Genomic DNA, 20775 nt, shown 5'->3' on the forward strand with positions numbered 1-20775 from the left:
TTCCAGCCTGGAAGTTGTACTGTGAATCCAGCATATACCAGGGTAAGTCAAAGGAGCAGGCAACAGGTAGTGAGGCAAAATAGAGTTCTGGACAGATAGCTAGGGTGGTGCAGTCAGTTTGGAAAGTCTGGGGGCAGACAGTATGTAGTGATTACCTGGCACCAAGCAGCGGTCAGTGGGGGAGGGGGTATGCAGTGTTGGGAAGAGAGCTGCAGAGGTATACTTTGAACCACTGGCTCAGAGAGCTTCAGTTAGTGCAAAGGGTTACATAGCTCTTTGGAAAAGTTGCTGCTCTGTTAAACTCAGTGGCCACATAGACCTAAGGGTAACTGAATGGCTTTGCCCTTTAGGGGAGTGCTTTTGACCTAAAGCTGTCCCACTCACATGTGTATCTCATTCAGAGATGTGCCTACCAAGAGGCCAAAGAGTATCCAATAACTGTCTGATGAAAAATTATGGAGGAGGATCACCTAAGCTTGTGCCTAGAGAAGGGGTCCTCTTCCGGTTTACTCTCAGATGGTTTGCTCTCCATCGCTGGGTTTGGACAGGATTTCCTTTGGATCAGGACAGGGATCTGTCCCAGAACTGAGGTACTTCTACATAAGGATACAAGTAGGGAAGAAGCCAGTGCACAGTGTAAGATAAATGTGTTCAAGTGTCATTCACTAGTTCTGTTATCTTTGCAAGGCACTTAAAATCACTGGTTCTTGGTAATTCTTCTTGGTCTCCAAAATAGGGATGATAATATTTAACACATAGAGTGCTAACAATGTGCTGTATACTCATTTAATCTTTGCAGCCACCCTATTATTACTATCTCTGTTTTCCTGGAGAGGAAACTGAGGAACAGAGTTTTTGAGTAACCTGCCCAAGATTCCATAGCTCCTTGGTAGTGGAGCAAGGATCTGAACCCAGGCAGACTGGCTCCAGGGTCTGTGCTCTCAACCCTTCCTAACTACTGTCCTTCCAGTACTAGTAAGGCAGTAGTAGGGTTAAAACACCAGGTACGGAGAAGACATTCAGAAATGGCAGGGCTGGGAGAGGACAAGAGAGGGAGGGCAACAGCAGTAATTCTCATCCTTTTAGCAGCAGTGAGTGAGGAAAGAATCAGGCTGATTTAGAAAAACATCTTTTTGTGTAACTGAAAAGAGGGGTGTAAATAACATGAATCCTCATACATTTTCTAACGTATGCTCATAGACATACAATTTCAGAATGGTTTTAAAAGGTTTTGGTGCTTTTTTGCTTCTAGACTTACACCTGAAACCAAATGCCTTTAAATCAATGTTTAAATATACCCAGTGTGTATATATGTGAGTGTGTGAACTATTCATTATCTAGTAGCACTACGCAAGAGCTGTTCTTTTCATATCCATTTTCATCTGGCTGGTGCTTCACAGATAAGCTGCAACAAGGATGTTTTCAGAAAGTTCTGTGATTACTTTTCAGCCTATAAAATTGTGTTTAGCTTTGTTGAAATGTTTGAGTACAACATTGACCTAGCGAAGAAAGCGAATAATAGACAAGTCAAATTCTGTAAGTAAACAGTTGTTCGTATTTAAATCAAATGAAAAGATTTTTAAAATGACTAGGAGAAACTCTATAATTCATTTTCCCTGTTCACTTACAATATAATACTAACTTTCCAAACTGGATTTGCAGAAGGGTCTATTTTTTTTTATTAACTGATGGAAGCCTTTAGATATCCCTTTTAAGGAAAGAGCAAATGATAAAAATAAAAGGAGTTAGAAATCACCTTAAATATTTGTCTTATCTTCCGCTTTTTATGGAGACATAAGTTAGTAAATTACTAAAACTTCCTGACAGAACAACATTCTACTATACTTTCTGAAAGTGTTTGAAATGATAAAATAATATTTCTTTTAAGTTTTCATTATTTTTATATATGAAGGCTACATTTTTCACAATCAAAAATCTGTAATATTAAGGTACTTGCCCTTTCTTTAGCAATATCTCGTCCACAGATACCTTAGTGTTTGAAATCCGTGAAAATAAACCATCGCATGTTTCTACCCACTTTAACACTAACCATGACAAATCATACACTAAAAAGATTTGAGTAATTGACATCTTTAATCTACAAAATATAGAATAAACTCAACATGAATATGTAACTTTCCCACTACATTCGTTATTTTGGGTAATAAAGTCTTCAGTGTGCTTCTTAGAAGTGAATGGCCTACGTTTTGATGAGAATATGTACATTTTCCTTTAGAGATGGTGGAAATTATAGAAATTTTAGTTCCAGTTCTGAAGATCCAAGGTGTGCACATTAAAAGCATAGAAAAGTATTCCTGTGGGAAAATAGAGTTCATACAAGGTTTAGTCACAAACTTAAAATAACTGAAGACTTGTCAAGGAAAATGACATCCCAGAAGGCAAAGAAATGTGTATCACTGTCTTAAAAGGAATCATGGAAGCAAGTTTAGAACGATTAAAGATACTGTGAGCCTAATCTTGCAGAAGTATAATGTGGATAAAGGAAACTCTGGTGCAGATTTATATCCTTTAACCACAGCAATCATTAAGAAGACAAATATTAGATATTTTTAAACTAGATATCCAGTGGTTTGAATGACTTAATTTAAGACGCCTGTACTATGTCAAAAAGTTATATTGACTCTTTCGAATATAGAAATTATAGCTGAATTGTGAATATTCTATTTTTCAGGTGTATATACACAATATTCAAAAGGAAAATGTGTTTTATAACATGGTTGCTTTAAAATCTTGCTAGACAAGTTATCAATCTTGTAGCACTTCAGAGTTTGAAATTATACTTTACTTTCTTTGCCCAAAGTTAGATCAGGAGAGCCATACTTCTTGAAGTGCTTAGAAAAGTATAGCTTTTTTCTCTGAGGAAGAAGTTCCACATGAACATTTTTTTGTACGAGTGTTTACACATAACCACAGCAATGAAAATACAGTCTTTATTATTACTATGGTGCACATATATACATATAATAAATATATATCTCCTTGAGATACATATAATTAAATTCTATTATAGATCCGATTTTCCCTTTTCCAAGCAATAATAAAACTCAATATGTATCCTATTATCCGGCATGCAGCAGGGAAAGCACCATCATAAATTTAAATTCATTATCAAATTCAAATTTCAGTTGTCCCAAGAATAGGTTCCTAAATCACCTGCGTTAATTAGATGGTATATGTCTTTCATGACACAAGCCATTAAGAAGATCATTGTGGTGGAGGCAGTAAATTGTGTTTCATAGAACATTGGAAGCTGAGTCTGACTGCTCTCCTTCTCTTCGTTCTCATTTTATATTTGCACCTCTGCTCATTATGTCTGCCTTTGTGAGATGTCCTTCCATCTTTCTTCTATCCATTTAGATTGTACTCAGAGAGCTATGGAACTGAAGGGGGGGGGTGTCTTAGTGATCATGGACCAGCAGTTTACAGATGTCAGAACTGAAGCTTGAGAGGGGACACCCTGATAAGGTCATTCAGTGGTGTGTGGCAGAGTGAGGGGACAGTCTCGTGATTATACCATGCTGCCTCATGTATATAAAAACAAATATGGGAAATCATGGCTTTTCTCTCAAGACTCAGCTCCAGCCTCCCTCTTCAATAGCGCCATTTCTGACTGGATAGCAAGGGCACTTGTTTGAATCCAGGTGACACTCTCCAATTTCTCTATGACAAGGAACACATTCTTTTATCTCCATCGGCTCAGGGTCCTCGCAGGTAAAATGGAGAAACTAACAGCTCCTACCTCACAGGGTTGTGAAGAGCCTCAAATAAGTTAATATTCATGAAATGCTTACAATAGCACCAGGCCATAGTAAGTGCTCAATTAAGTATTATTATAACCATTGTTATAATTATTTCTATTAATCACTCTTCCCTATTTCATAATTTTTCACAAATACAACTTCATTTAGCACTTACTTATTTTCCAGGTGTTTTTTAAGAATGTCAGTTTGTTCCAGTTGTCTCTTTCCAGCTCAAGTCATTTTGGGATAGGGGCCATGTCTTACATTTCTTCTGTGCACCTCCACAGGGCTTAACAGAATGTTTGAGCCAAAACAGGTATTCTGTAAATACTGTTGTTTTCTGCTGGTTGATATTAAAATGAATAGATTGCTAATAGTTGCAACTGTGGCCAACTTTTAGATATTTTCAGAGAAAATGCCAATTAAAATGTGGTAACCAAGATATGGAAGCAACCCAAATGTCCACCCAGAGATGAATGGGTAAAGAAGATGTATATCATATATCATATATATATATATATACATAAAATAGAATGTTAGCCGTAAAAAGAAAATGTGATCTTGCAGCTTGCAACAACATGGACGGACTTAGAGGTTATAATGGTAAGTGAAATTAGTCTGACAAAGACAATTACCATACGATTCCACTCATATGTGGAATTTAAGAAACAAAACAAACAAACAAAAAAAGAGAGGGGGAAAAACCAGATTCTAAATACAGAGCACAAATTGGTGGTTGCCAGAGGGCAGGTGGGTAGGGGAATGAGTGAAATAGATGAAGGGGATTAAAAGTATGCTTGTGATGAGCATGGAGTAATGTATAGAATTATCAAATCATTATATTGTACACCTGAAACTAATATAACACTGTATGTTAATTATACTTCAATTAAAAACAAAAAAGAAAATGTGATAAGTGTGTAATAGGCTAAGGCTCTTTGTTAAAAAAGCAGAGACCAATGCACACTCCTAGTATTTGAAGGTATATAATAAGGCCCTCTGAATACATGGTTCTAGGAGTAGGGGGTAGAGGATTGACTATTTTGCATTACCATCAGGGCCCTTGTGTAAGACACTGCTGGATGCTTTCATACTGTTCTATTGGTACCATATCAGTATTATTCTAAGCCCTGAAGCCAGAACAATGTCTGACTAAGACACATTTTTAATGCATGTTCTTGGCTACACATTGGAATTGTTTGGTAAGCTCCTGAAACTCCCAGTACCCAGGCTTTATCCCAAACCAGTTAACTCAGAATCTCTAGGAACCAGTGTTTATCCTATCTCTTCAGATGATGCCACTGTGCAGCCTTTTTGGGGGAACTTCTGTGCCAGACTGTTGGGTTGCAAGAATGTTGTTCTGTGGCAAATTTACCCAGAGTGGGGCCTGTCATAATTACAACAATATAGCTATTTTGTAAAATGTTGTGAAGTAATATGCAGCCTAGACACTGACTCACTTTCTAGGAGGGATTTGAAGAATCGGGAGATATTTGAATGTGAATCCTGTTACCAAGGCTGTGAAACCTTGAAGGCTTATTTTGTTTGATTCATTTCCCTTCCACTTGAGTGTGGCTGGAACTTTTGTTTTCCTTTTTGGTCAGGCTGACTCTTGCAGATGTGTCATTTTCCACACACACACACGGTATTTCTGCTTTATGCCCAAACAGAGTGGAGTGGCAATTTCTGAGTCATGGCTTTTGAGTCTCCTGCAGCACTCTGTGATTTCCCTGGGAGTCTCTTATCCTTCCTAACCTTGTGGTTTCTCTGGCTTCATGAATTTTGTCTCAAGATGTAGCTTAAAACAAAACAAAACAAAACAAAAACTTGCATGAGAAAAAGGGCATCGTTAGGATATGTCAAAATACAATACTGTTTTTCTATTTGTTTGTCGAATATGACCTATTCTTTTATTCTAGAAGATTCGGTCTCACTAGGGAATGTAACGTGATATTTTTCTATTGCTTTTAATTTCTTTAGTTAAATCGTTCTTGTATTGATTCAGAAAAAACATTTCTTGAGTATCTGTGATGTGTCAGGCATTGTGATAGTTGCTTGGAATATAAAAATTAAAGACCTAGTCCCTTACAGGTCAAGTGCTATGATGAAGCATGTATGTCCTGTTATGATGACATGTAGAAAGGGCACCTATCCAAACATGGGGGGGACTGTACTCATTTGTATTGGATCATTTAATTCTCACAATAACTTTGGGATGGAGGGGACATGGTATTTCCATTTTATAGACAAGAAAACTGGGTCTCAGAGTAAGTCATTTGCCTAAGTTCACAAAGCCAGGAAGTGAATTTTTAATTTAATTGCTCATTCCTGGCAATGTTTTTATTAATATTAATAAACTTTGGTTTTAGAGCACTTTTAGGTCACAGCAAAACTGAATGGAAAGTATAGACATTTCCCAAATACCTCCACTGCCCCCCATAACTCCCCACTATTTCCTGCCTCCTGCACTACAGCGATACATTTGTTACAACGGATTAACCTACACTGACACATCATTATCACTCAAAGTCCCTAGTTTACATTAGGATTCACTCTTAATGTTGTACATTCTTTGTGTTTTGACAAATATGTAATGACATGTGTCCACTATTGTAGTATTAAATGGAATAATTTCACTGCCCAAAAAATCTTTTATGTTTGCCTATTCATCCTTGCCTCCCTCCTTACCCCTGGCAACTGGGGATGTCTTTATTGCCTCTGTAGTTTTGCCTTTTCCAGAATGTCATATAGTTGGAATCAGACCGTATGTAGCCTTTCCAGTATGGCTTCTTTCATTTAATAAAATGCATTTATTTATCCATGTTTTGTCATGGTTTAGTAGCTCATGTCCTTTTGGCCCTGAATAGATACTCCGTTGTTTGGATGGACAACAGTTCTGTTCCATTTACTTATTGAAGGCTATCTTGGTGGCTTCCAAGCTTTGACAATTATGAATAAGACTGCTATATATATCCATGTGCAGGTTTTTATGTGAACAGAAATCTTTAATTTATTTGGGTAAATACTATGGGTCATGATTGCTGGATCATACACTAAGATAATGTTTGTTTCTATAAGAAAATGCCAAAGTGTCTTCCAAGGTGGCTATACCATATTGTATTCTCACCAGCAATGAATAAGCATTCTTCCTGTTCCACATCCTCACCACGTGTCGTCGGTGTTTTGCACTGTGGCCATAATAGTTGCGAAGTGGCATTTCATTGTTGTTTTAATTTGCAATATTCTTTTCTTTTATTTTATTTTAATTTATTTATTTATTCGACAGAGATAGAGACAGTCAGCGAGAGAGGGAACACAAGCAGGGGGAGTGGGAGAGGAAGAAGCAGGCTCATAGTGGAGGAGCCTGATGTGGGGCTCGATCCCGTAACGCCGGGATCATGCCCTGAGCCGAAGGCAGCCGCTTAACCGCTGTGCCACCCAGGCGCCCCTAATTTGCAATATTCTAATGACCTATGATGTTGAACATCTTTTCATATACTTACTTGCCATCTGTATATTTTTTGGTGAGGTGTCTATTCAGGTCTTTTGCCTGTTTTTTAAAAAATTGAGTTGTTTATTTTCTTATCGTTGGGTTATTTATTAATATTTTATATTGGAGGTCAACCTAAGAAAATCATCTTATTAAAAAAGAAAAAAAAAAAGCATCTCTTGATAGCTCAGCTGGGAGCTGACCTAGCACTCATACCTGGGCCGTGGTATTCTCATGTAGAATATAAACAGTTTTACAGAACATCAACATCAGACAAGGCCACCTTGAAACTGGTGGCTTGAACCAAAACCAAGACCACTTTGTAGTCATACCTGGACACAGACAAAAGCAGGAACATGGTGCAAATCACAAAAATGACCATCCCCCTCTCCATGCGAACTTTTATCCATCACAACTTTACCCTATGTCATTCCTCATGTTTCTCATATAAAATTAGTAAGGTACTCTGTGATAAAATTGCCCCCACTTTCTGATAGCACCAAATCCAGAAGCAAAACCATCTATCCCTGTAACCTTCTTAGCAGGATTAGGGGGGTCCCAGGATGCAGGACTTTTAGTACTAGCATTAGGAAATTCCCAGAACAGGCTGATCACCCTACTGTCTAAAATAACCTCACACAAGCCCAAATAGTTTAACAAGCCTTTGCTAACATTGTCTTACTGAGATACTTCCCAGTTCCCAATAATATTTTGTCTTGTTTGCTGTAAACACTTCCAATCAATCCAACCTTGTTATGCTGTAGGTGTGGTCCTCGTGGTCTTTGGTGCTGGACAAAGACCAATCCACAAAATCAAAGCAAAGCAACTACGATGGCAGTGAAATCAACAGATTAGCCCTTAACAAAAATGTTTTAAATTATTGATATCCCTCTAACAACAGAACATGGAAAATTGCATAACTTACAGGGCAGCCAAACAACATGATGAATCTTAACATACAAGAAAAATGTCTGGAAAATATTGTTGATGTCATGATAAGAAAGACTTTGTTTTGTTGTTTCTATAACAACTTCTCTTCCTTTCTGTCTCAGGGATCATGTCTGACCACCAGTTTGGTAACCAGTTTATGTGCAGCGTGGTGGCCTCTCATGTGAGTCATCTGCCCACAACCAACCTCAGTTTCGTCTGGATCGCTCCACCTGCTGGCACCGGCTGTGTGAATTTCATGTAAGTACCCAAAGTGTCTGTGACCCGTAGGGAAGGCAAATATACCTCTCATGGGACGACATGAAGGGTAAGTATTTAATGTATTATTTTCACAGGTGTGACCTTAATTAAAGCCACTAATTTTGTTGTCAAAAAGAGGTCAGGATCATGAAAAAAAGATAATGCAGTTTATTTTTGCATGTATCTTTATACTTCAAGAGATCTAAATTGGATTTCAGCTGACAAAAAATAAACTGTAGGATAAAAGTATGTGAAGAAATCAAGGCAGTAGGAAAACGAATGTTAGGAAAGTAAGATGGAAACAAACACAAAAAATGCCATAAGGCTCCATTCATGTTTTGCAAGAAGATCACAAATTGAGCTTTCAGCTCTCTGGCCATAAGCGCCAAGAGAGAAATGTGACCAGTTAGGTGACTGATAATGGTGCAGAAGTCAGGAGGTCCATAGAAACTTAATGACCCTCTCGTGTGCTTTCATTAAAAGGAAGCTGGGAAATGTGAATGATGTCCCAACAGCGTCCGTAGATATTAACACCGTGCTACAGTTCAAAGGCTGTGACTCGCTCCATCTCTCAGTGCAAACTGTACCCCTACCCCTGCCCCAGAATCTCCACTCCTCATACTTAGTCTTCTCTTTTTTTTATACCATTTTTGACTTCTAGTATAATATACTTCATTTATTTAATTATGTGTATTATTTATTGTCTGTCTCTTCCAACCAAAATGCAAGTTCCCTGAAGGCAAGAATTTTTTCCTGTCTTCTTAACGGATCTGCCCCAACTGTCTAGAACAGTCCCTGGCACTCAGTACACACTCACTAAATATTTGTTTAATGGAGGAGTAGGCCAATGGAATAAGGTCAAGGGCAGTTCAGAAACATCTATTCTATGAGCAGTCAGGCAAAAGAGAGCTGGAAGGCATCTTGAATGGTTTTCTATTCTGAACCTTCTGCTCAGGCAACAACATCCCATAAAACTACATACTCTAAAATTACCCACTACCTTTCCTTCACCTTTAATAACATACAGTTCAGGGTCAAGGGTTGCTGTGGCTCCCACATCACTGATTATATACTTTCCGCCTGTCCTCTGGGTTACCCAAGCCGCAAACATCAGATTCATCCTACCCAGCTGATTGACATTTAATCCGATCATTTCTCCTTTAGAAAGTTTGTTCATACTTGAACCTTTTCCTTCCAGTACCTTTTGCTAAGATGATTACAGTAGCTTCCTAAGTGATCTGTTCTCCAGCCTGTTTCTCCTCCAGTCCATCCTGGACATTGTCGTCTAGCTAGTCTTCCTAAGGCACAACCTTGATCACTTGGGCCTTGGATACCTTAAACCTCCTTTCTGAAGAGCAGCCCTTTGGCTTGGGTTGGAAGAGTCTTCCCAGTCTTGCTGTGTAGCATCTTCTGTTTTATCTCCAGTGTGCACGTCCTGATTGGGCACGAATTGCAGGACTTCCCACGACTCCGTAAACGTTCCCTGACTTTCTCTTTCTCTGTGCTTTTCCCTAGCCCAGAATGCTTTTTCCCCATCCCTGAATGCTTTTTCCCCTCAACTCGTTATTGAAGTCCTACCCATTCTTTAAGACCTCCTTAAAATGCCAACTCTTCTATAAAGCTCCAAGATATACATCACAGAAGTGATGTGTATGATTGCATTTTGCTTGTAACTCTATTGTAATGCTGATTATATTTTACTGTATACTTATTCGAGTTAATTTCTTGCCTTTGCTGTTAAATTAGATTGCACAGGGATCCGTGTTTATTTCTTTGTGATTCTACGCACAGTTGGTACAACATCTCAAACACAGATATCACAGAGGATGACCCTTGAATTAAATGATGTTCAGTATAGTCTTTTACTTTAGTTTAGTAGTAATCTCTGACTCTTTGTTTTGGCGTGCTCTATCTTATTCATATTGGCACTGGGAAGGGTAATTTAAATTCTTGCCATGTATAACTTCTTCATTTAAGACAAGAATTACTTTTTTTAAAGCTAAAACATAAAGGAAATCTATATCAGCAGCATACAACTGCCTATTTCCAGGTAGATATAGTTTTGAATTGAATATGTTTAAAAGTGGTGTTTGATGGCTTCTGGCCTCACTGTTCCTAGGGTCCCAAACTCTATTTTCTTCTGAGAAATAGCTTAGGTATTTTTTTAAAAAGATTTATGTATTTATTTTAGAGAGAGAGTGCATGTGAGCCTGAGTTGGGGGAGGGGCAGGGGCACAGGGAGAGAAGCAGACTCCCCGCTGAGCACAGAGCCCAATAATGTGATTCTCAATCTCAGGACCCTGAGATCATGACTGAGCCAAAATCAAGAGTCCGACACTTAACCAACAGATCCACCCAGGCACCCCATAACTTAGGTATTTTAAATCTTAACCCAAACAATGTTTTCTTAGAAAAATACTGTTTGGTCAGAAATAATATTTACCGACTACAAAGAAATTCATATGCCCTCACCCATATTTCCCAATAAAATTTTGATGATGCAGATTGCACTTTTTAGCATTCTTTTCTTTTAAGATTTTATCTGTTTGAGAGAGTGCACAAGAGATGGGGGGAAGGGGGAGGGAGAAGCAGACTCCCTGCTGAGTAGGGAACCCTAAGCTGCTGGATCCCAGGACCCTGAGATCATGACCTGAGCAGAAGGCAGATGCTTAACTCACTGAGCCACCCAGGCACCCCTTAGCATTCTTAATAAGCAGTTAATTCTTCACTTTATTGTAAGCCATGACTGTACTGAATGTTACATAGAGTAGCTGCTTCCTATGGGGGCAGGATGCTTTTGTTTATCTCTTTTCCTAATTAGATTGTGAGAGAGTCCAGAAACACTGAAGATCAAACTTGGGCCTCTGAAGCAATTTATTTGAACTTTTCTGAGCCAAGTCTTGCAATTTCTTGCCTTTGTTTCTTTCTCCAGAATTTATGATGTGTTCAGTAGAGCTCTATATAAGAGTTATCTGTAATTAGTATGTGCCCAGCAATACTTGAAGGAGATTGTTAATGTTCAACATTAACTTTGAATATTAAACAAAAATAAAATAACGCAAGGTCTATGACATTTGAATGTAAATATACCATGATTCTCTCTTTTCTGACTAATCCCCAAAATTAAAGCTGTCATTTTTTCCTTTTTTTTTAGAGAGGACGAGGGGGAGGGGTAGAGAGAGAGAAAGAGAGAGAATCCCAAGCAGGCTCCACGCCCAGCACAGAGCCCAATATGGGGCCCAATCTCATAACCCCGAGATCATGACCTGAGCTGAAATCAAGAGTTGGTCACCCAACCAACTGAGCCACCCATGAGCCCCAAAACTGTCATATTTTTTTGGGGGGGGAGGAAGAATTACTTTTTAGAAATTAAACTTTAGCCATGCTTATATGCTTTCGTAATATGTTTTATGTAACTTTTTCATGTTGTGAGTTAATTCATATGATTAGTTAATTTTTCACATGTATTTTCTTTTTTAGCTGGACTTTATTTATTTATTTAATTTATTAATTTAGAGAGAGAGCGTGGCAGGAGAAGGGCAGAGGGAGAGGGAGAGAGAGAATCCTAAGCGGGCTCCAGCATGGAGCCCAACACTGGGCTCCATCTCATGACCCTGAGATCATGACTTGTGCCGAAATCAAGAGTTAGATACTTAACCAACTGAGCCACCCAGGTGCCCCTTAACTGGACTTTAAATCCCCCAAGGTCAGGGACTATGTATAGTCCTATTATATACCTAAGAAATCCCAATGCTGAAACTACAGACAATAGAAGGCCCTCAGTAAATATTTCTTAATAACTAATAATGATATCATATTTCATTGATTTCAAGATACAGATTTCTTACATTTTGGGAACTCTGAAGTTGAGTTGCATCTTACCTTTGATGGCATCTTACAATCATAATTGCCAGTCCTAATTTTAAGTGACCAATATGGGTTTCCTATCCTCATTTTAAAATCTGTCTCTAGTTGAGATGCAGTAATATTATCTAACTCATTCAAATATCAAGAGGCACCTATTTATTTATTCAAACATTTTTAGTGCCAAAATATTTACAGAAATTTTCACATCTTTCAACAACGTTACATAAAGTGAGCAAACATAAGAATACGGATGACAAATCATACGTTGAAAAATAATATCTGGGTAAATCTATGAAGGCATGGAGGGGAAAAAGGAATATCTATGAGCATTTACTATGATCAGAACACTATGGGGGCACCTGGCTGGCTCAGTCGGAAGAGTATGTGACTTTTGATCTCAGGGTCATGAATTTGAGCCCCATGTTAGATGTAGAGATTACTTAAATAAATAAAACTTTAAAAGATAAAGCACTATATTAGGCTCTTTTACAAATAAATATAAGAGGCACCTATTTAAATTTCTGAAATGTGAAGAATCATATTAGGTTTATATGTCAAACATGGGTTTGATCTTGATATTCTATGATGCAGGTTCATTCCTTGGATGCTGATTATATCCTCTCCCTTATCACAAAGGGATTCCATCAGGGAGGGAATGTGTGTATTAAAGACAAAACTTAATACTATTAGATTTAGGTTTAATTGTTTGGACAGAGATGCTAACATAACATTAGAATTAAAAGGGAGCAGAAAAGATCAGATTTGTGCCCAGATTAGTGACAATTTAACCGTAAGTCAAATCCCTCAAAACTAAGAACCGAATTGAGACAAGCAATGTTCTATTTAAGATACTGAAGCAACAACAAAGAATGAACTCAGGCCAGCAAAGAGGTACACAAGTAGACTGTATTTGAACATTTGACATGTTAAAGGAAGATTCTCCTAGAAGACTAATTTTTTAAAAGTATACTAAAACAAGAAAACAAAAAAAACACATCATTTAAAAAATTGAAGACACCAGCAGTTTCTGAATACCAGACTGGAAATCATACAGATGGACAGATTTGAAGTGCTGCCTTGAGTGTATCTCAGAAGCCTTTAATTTTTGATGAGAGCCATTCCACTGTGTCTGGAGGATTCCTCAGGAAAGGTAGGATGGTTGCCCATTTATTTCCATCCATCAGAAGGAAGAATCACAGATGTATTTGCCTTGTTATTTAAACATTTGAAATGAGATCAGGGATGCTCCCATGGGTGCATTTATTGGGAGTGCATTCATACCTACAGATAAGGATGCCAACAGTTGATACATACAAATGTTATTTTACTTTCTAGGTTTACGTGCCTTACTGCAAAAATAAATCACTTCTCATGGAAGGCTAACATGATTGTATCCACACTGTTAGATAAAACCAGATATGCTATTTTCCATAGGAGGAATTTTATCTGTCTCTTAACTCACAAGTCTCTTATTTTTTTCTGATGGTCTAGTTCTCTTTTTAAAACAGACATTTCCCACCCCGACACAATTATTTCGGTGCTGCTCAAAAATGTATCTTTGAGACAGGATAAAAAAAAATATTATCTACCCTTAAAAGTAAATGGTTAGGACCTTGATGGTTCTCACTCCCTGTAGGCCCCTGTTTTTCATCAAAGTTAAATAGCCAATTAGGCTCAGACAAGAAGACAGTCTAAGTTCAGGGTCTAATGTGTGTTCTTATTTATCAGCTTTTTGGCAAATGAAGTCAAGATGCTTCCTGGGGATTTAATTTTTAATTTTAGGAAGTATGATAAAATGTTGAGATAAAGTATGTCCATTAATCTCGAGGAAGCTCTAAAGAAATTATTTTTTATATTAATTACAAAATATTTTTAAAAAATTTAACAGATATTCAAAAGGCAAAACTAACCCCTTTGTATTACCTATCTTATCCCTTCCTGTCACCTCCTTCCAAGAAGCCACAGTGAAAACAGCATTGGTTATTTTAGGGCAATTTACTGGAGTTTTGTAGGACAGTTTTCTTTTCAGCAGAATCATAAGACCATCCGAGAAGTAGAACTGCTTTATAGCGAGAAAATTTTTCTATTTCAGTAATGAAATATGTTTAACTAGTGTCCAAAGATGGACCTGCATCTGTGGAAGTCTATCCCACTGCAAATAGTTGTATTAGTAAATTTGTTCTTTTTTTAAATCTCTGCTTTTTTTTTTCTTTTAGGTAGAAATACCGGTTTTTCCTAATGTTAATTCTAGAAGCAAAAACAAAACAAATAAACAAAAAAACAGGCTTATGGCAAACCCATCCTTTCATTCTTCCCTTCCCTTCGTGTAATGCAATCATAACTTGTGAAGGGTACTTAAGTAAATGGACTGAGGTTTAGAATCCACAAGATGTTTTTTATTACAAGGCCTTGTGGTTTAGATGGGATTACTACTCCACTTGGCACTTATTACTTGAAATCACATGGAACATTTGTGAAAGCAAAAAAGACCAAGGTCGGGAAATCTAAAAGCTTTATGTATTACAATTCTTAGCAGTTCTCTGTATCTAATAGGAATTTCCTAAATGAGATATGGGCAGAGATTTGGGTTATTTTTTCATTAATAGAATTGATGAAACCAATTTTAGAGGCCTTATGTGTGAATTTTTTTTTTTTTTCAAATTGCCTACGCAGTCAAAAATAGTGATGACAAAGATGTCTGGGAGCCAGGTGAATAAATTTTTCTCATGGCAGCAATAGCTGCATGGTTTGCCAGTACAGTGACTTGGATAATATATATTACTAGCAAGATTTTATTTAGCTCTGCTCTTTTTTTAGTAAAATCTCTGAATATTAAGGCATGATTACAATATAAAGTAGAATTTTGATTGCTTCTTCCAGATAAGGATTTTTTAAAGAACTTATCTTGTCCACTGTGACTTACTTGGGTATACATACAGACATACCTCGCTTTATTGTGTGTCACTTTAGTGCAATTAACAGATACTGCGATTTTTATAAATTGAAGGTTTGTGGCAACCCTGCATTGAACAAGTCTGCCAGTGTCATTTTTCGAAAAGCATTTGTTCACTTCATGTCTCTGTGTCACGTTTTGATAATTCTTGTAATATTTCAAACTTTTTCACTCTTATCATATTCGTTATGGTGATCCATGGTCCAGTGATCATGACTCGCTGAGAGCTCAGATGATGGTTAGCACTTTTTGGCAATAAAGTATTTTTAAATTAAGGTATATACTTTTTTAAAGGCATATTGCTCACCTAACAGACTACACTATAATGTAAACATACCTTTTATACGCACTGGAAAACCAAAAAATTCGTTGACTAATTTTATTGTGATATTTGCTTTGTTTTCATGGTCTGGAACCAAACCTGCAATACCTCCCTGGTATGTCCGTATGATGTATATGCTTATATTTGTGTATATATTTACATACAGACATATATGTGTATTCATATATATGCATATATACATATACACATATATTCTAAAATTTGTTTAGAACTATACTTTCTAATACAGTAGCTAAAAGGCACATGTGACTGTTTATTTATTTATTTATTTTTTACATGTGGCTATTTAAATTTAAGTTTAAGTCAAATAAAATAAATAGTTCAGTTTCTTGGTTGTGCTAGCCACATTTCAAGTTCTCAGGAGCCACATATGTCTAGTGACTATTATATTGGACAGCACACATCTGGAACATTTCTGTCATTACAGAAAGTTCTAATGTGCAAACTTGAGAGAATCTAATAAATTATCTTTTCCTCTAATGTTACCCTAACATTTACATAATGTAACCATGTACTTCAAAGGTCATATAGAAGGAGTAAAGCTAAGATTTTGCAATGGCCCTATGAATTTAAAACATCATAACAGCTAACCTGGCCAAGCAGGGCAATTTTTTGTAGAAAGCTTATTACCTAACTGTTCATTTTTTAAAATGATTTTGTTTATTTATTTGTCAGAGAGAGTGAGCACAAGCAGGGGGAGTGGCAGGCAGAGGGAGGAGCAGGGTTCGTGCTGAGCAAGGAGCCTGACATGGGGCTCCATCCCAGGACCCAGGGATTATGACCTGAGCTGAAGGCAGATGCTTAACCAGCTGAGCCATCCGGCATCCCTACCTAATTTTGTTTGCTAAGACAGAAATTTCTATGGACCTTAACTTTATGGGAATCTTAACTTTATGTAGGCCAAGTGTGACAGGTGGGGAATCCCCTCTGTTTACCTTCTCATACAGTGCTCAGGGCTTAGTACTACTCTTTGGCTGCTCTGGGCTAAGGCACTGTTCTCCTCCCTGCCCCCACCCTTGGGTCTCAGCGCCTGCTTCCACCCTGCCTGTCCCCCGCCCCCATCCCCTGCTACAGTGTTTTAAGTTAAGGGCCTTCTCAAATATGCCCTTACCCCATGACAATTTACCACCATGAACCTGAGATTTAAAATGAGCTTGTTTAGAATGCTAGTCATTAATATGAAAAGAAGCAACAATGAAATTTGGAATAGCATATGATGGTGATGATGATGGTGATAGTAGTAGTAAAAATAGCAATTTCCATTTAGTGAGCACCTGTATACCAGGCAGCCTATTCAGTTCTTACACTTTCCTAGAACCACAATTACCAAAGAAAGAGCTTGAAGAGCTCACAGAAATAGGTCTGTTTTCATCCAACACATGTCCTTTTAGCTGCCATCCTATATTACTGCTCTGTGTCACACTGTTAAAATAGTGATTGTAAAGATAGTGTAGCAACTCGAGAGTTGTTTGGAGTATTAAGTGACAAAAACATTAAAAAAATGCATTCTGCTATTTCGAACACATTAAAATTATGTTTGTGGAGGACTTCTGGCATCATGGAAGACTCAGCTCTCATGGCAGAAACTCTTTCTATTAAAATCACATAGAAATTTAGATAAATGAGTACCTATTTAAGATATATATATAACACTGATTTGAGAGAAAGTGAAGACACAGGTGCCAGAAGGAAGGAGAGGTATGGAGACTGGGTTAGGAACTGGAAGCAGACATTATGCGGCATCTACAGGTATTTTAAACCTGGATTTAGGTCCTAGGCCTGGAGTTTTAGCCTCAGTGGAATCTGGAGACATTGCTGAGAGCCTCTTCAAAGACAGCAGGAGAAAGGGAAGGAGAGGGAGCTGGCACTGGGCCCACTGCATGGAGCCTAGAGCCTCAAGTATCATCCAGTTCTGCCTGGGAAAACAGCAAAGCTTGTCATCTGACTGCGACTTTTGGTAAAGTAAGTCACTTGTGAGAAACTAAAACTCTCTGAGGAGTCTGACTTGACTTTACCTTATTAACCTGGTATAGAACATCAAGTTAAGAAAGTAACATCAAATAGAAGGTTTAGAAGGAGAGAATAGAAAGAATGAGGACAGACTTATCTGAAGAGATAATGGTAGAGAATTTTCTAGAACTAAGGAAGATGTGAGTCTTTTCTATCTAAGCAACATAAAAAAGTTAGCATTGGATCAGATCATGGTGAACCGTCAGAGTATCAAAGAGAAAATCTCAAAGGCAACCAAAGACAAAAGGTAGATTTCCTGTCATTTTAGTGTGGTAGTGGCTTCCTGGTCAGCAGCAAGAGATGCCAGGAGACAATGGAACAGTATCTTCAAAGTTGTGAAGGAAATGCATTGTCATCCTAGAATTCTGTACCTAGATAAGTTATCAGTTAGGCATGAAAAACAAAATAAAGACAGTAAAAAAAAAAGAGGCTTGATATTCTTACCACACACAGAAACAGACCATTTTAAAGCAAGTTTTTAAAAGATATGCTTTAGTAAGAAGAAAACAAACTCAGAAGAAAGGTGTAGGATGTAAGAAATTATGTTGTAATTAATAATAATTAGCAAGCACATTAGAATTCTAAATAAGCTTTGGATATGTAATAAGTTTATATATAAAATATATACCAATAACTATTTTTAGATCGAATTTAAAGACAAAGAATAACTAAAATACTAAGAAACATGTATGTGTGAGTTGGAAAAAGGAGAGAAGTCAGTATTAAAGTTTTCTAAGGTCCTCAAATTATTCTGGAAGAAAGTTGTAGAGGCAGTTAAAAACATAAATGTATAGAACTGAAATAGAAGTGTAACTTCCAAAACAGTGGAGGGATTAGATAAAAAATTAAAGAAAACCTAATCCCTCCAAAGAAAGGAAAAAAGGTTAACTTCAAAACCATAGACATATGACTTTCAAACCACACAGAGGTTAGGGGCATCAAACCCCTGCATGGTCGAAAATCTGCATATAACTTTTGCGCCCCCCCCCCTCCAGAACTTAACTACTAATAGCCTACTGTTGATCAGAAGCCTTACTGATAAGATAAACAGTTTATTAACACATATTTTGTACGTTATATGTATTAAATACCATACTTTTACAATAAAGTAAGCCGGAGAAAAGAAAATGTCATTAAGAAAATCATAAGGAAGAGAAAAAACATTTACAGTACTTGATTGTATTTACAAAAAAAAATCCCCCTGTAAGTGGACCTGCACAGTTCAAACCCATGCTGTTCAAGGGTCAACTGCATATATATATTTACAATAAATATAAACAGATTAAATTCACCAGTTAATACGGTTTGACTTTCAAAATCCAACTTTAAAAATCTAGCAACGTACTGCTTCGAAGAGACAAACGTAAACATAACGGCACAAAAACATTGAAAGTAAAGAGATAGGAAAATATATACCAGGCAAATTCTAACAAAAAGGAAGTTGGTGTCATTATATTAATTCCAGACAAAGTAAGTAAAATGTAATAATATTAGAGATAAATATCTGGGGTAATTTCCTAAGGACAAAATAACATTCATATAGATAAAGCTGAAAGAAAAATGCAAAATTGAAAACTGGCTTTGAGGTGACAAGAATATTGAGTATGTATTTTCCAATATTTCAAATACAGTAGTGTTATAAAATTATTTGAAGAAAAATTCTTTAAAAATTATTTGTTGAATGGATGAATGAATGCATGCATACATCAATGAAAAATTGTAAGAATCCACAAATGTACCAGAAGACTGTGTTAGAAAATTAGGATTTGGGGCGCCTGGGTGGCTCAGTCGTTGGGCCTCAGCCTTTGGCTCAGGGCATGATCCCGGCGTTATGGGATCGAGCCCCACATCAGGCTTCTCTGCTGGGAGCCTGCTTCTTCCTCTCCCACTCCCCCTGCTTGTGTTCCCTCTCTCGCTGGCTGTCTCTATCTCTGTTGAATAAATAAATAAAATCTTTAAAAAAAAAAAAAGAAAGAAAATTAGGATTTACACTATGCTATTTAAACCTCCAGATATTGCACTGATAACAGAGGGCTTTATATTATAACAGTTTAGGCATTCTGGAAATAACAATTTGGTCATTTAACAAAACTTTATCAATAACTTAAAATTCTGATTTGCAGTTAATTTTTCTCTAATAATTCATGTGATATATAAATTCTTCTGAATCATAATTCTGACATCTTAAACATGCTGGAATATAATATTTCTATTTTTAATTAAGCTAAATGAGATATCTCCTGTTTTTGAATGTTATTTAGACTAACATAAAATAAAAAGGTTAATATTATCAGTAGTATTTTTTTAATCGAAAGGCACAAGTTCATGTAAAACTTTGCTGTTAAAATTTTCTTTAGGGGTGCCTGGGTGGCACAGCAGTTAAGCGTCTGCCTTCAGGTCAGGGCGTGATCCCGGCGTTCTGGGATCGAGCCCCACATCAGGCTCCTCCGCTATGAGCCTGCTTCTTCCTCTCCCACTCCCCCTGCTTGTGTTCCCTCTCTCGCTGGCTGTCTCTATCTCTGTCGAATAAATAAATAATATCTTTAAAAAAAATTTTTTTTCTTTAATACATGCAGTTTGGGGAAGTAAATTTAAACCCACATATTTTCTGGAATTTTAAGGTAGCCTTTTAACATTACATCACTGCCTATTCAAAAGTTGTCATATTTAGCACTGAGAAATAAATATTAAAATTATTTCCATCTCCATTTTAGCACTTCACAATATTGAGGTCAGGTTTGGTTACCCACACTGACAAGTCCTAAGCTGGAAACAAAAATGTGTTAGTCAAATGTCCTCCATTTGTTCCCACTATTAGTATTTAGAGAAGGGATTAGGAATAATATGAGCATATTAGTTATCTGGGCTGACATATATTTCAAAAGAGCAATGTCCAAAATATCATACAAATGAAAAACAGTAGAAACACTTCTAATTAAAAATGTGCGCTGTGATTGCAAAGGAGCCAAGATGGTAGGTCCCTTAATCAACCTCTGGTTTTAACTTAAGCAAATATATTGAAAGTAAGGCTGTAAAGCTAAGCTACATAAGCCTTTCTTCTAAATCCGCCTGCAGGCATTAATGCTCAGATTTGAGATGGCATCCTTATTTGCTAAGTGCAAAGATGGTTACAAAAGAGCTTTTCTCACTTTGAGGATAAAAG

At 37.1% G+C, this 20775-nt stretch overlaps 1 protein-coding gene across 1 annotated transcript in view; it reads left to right on the forward strand.

The window, feature by feature from the left end:
* The window catches only part of RELN (reelin), a 476703-nt gene that overhangs the window by 125588 nt on the left and 330340 nt on the right, over positions 1-20775 (forward strand). Inside the window, exon 3 of the mRNA XM_026503988.4 lies at positions 8304-8439. Coding sequence (XP_026359773.3) covers positions 8304-8439 — 136 coding nt within the window. The remainder of the gene's footprint in view (positions 1-8303; positions 8440-20775) is intronic.

This window comes from Ursus arctos, unplaced genomic scaffold (genome assembly GCF_023065955.2).
Source record: "Ursus arctos isolate Adak ecotype North America unplaced genomic scaffold, UrsArc2.0 scaffold_3, whole genome shotgun sequence".
Classification (NCBI taxonomy): domain Eukaryota; kingdom Metazoa; phylum Chordata; class Mammalia; order Carnivora; family Ursidae; genus Ursus; species Ursus arctos.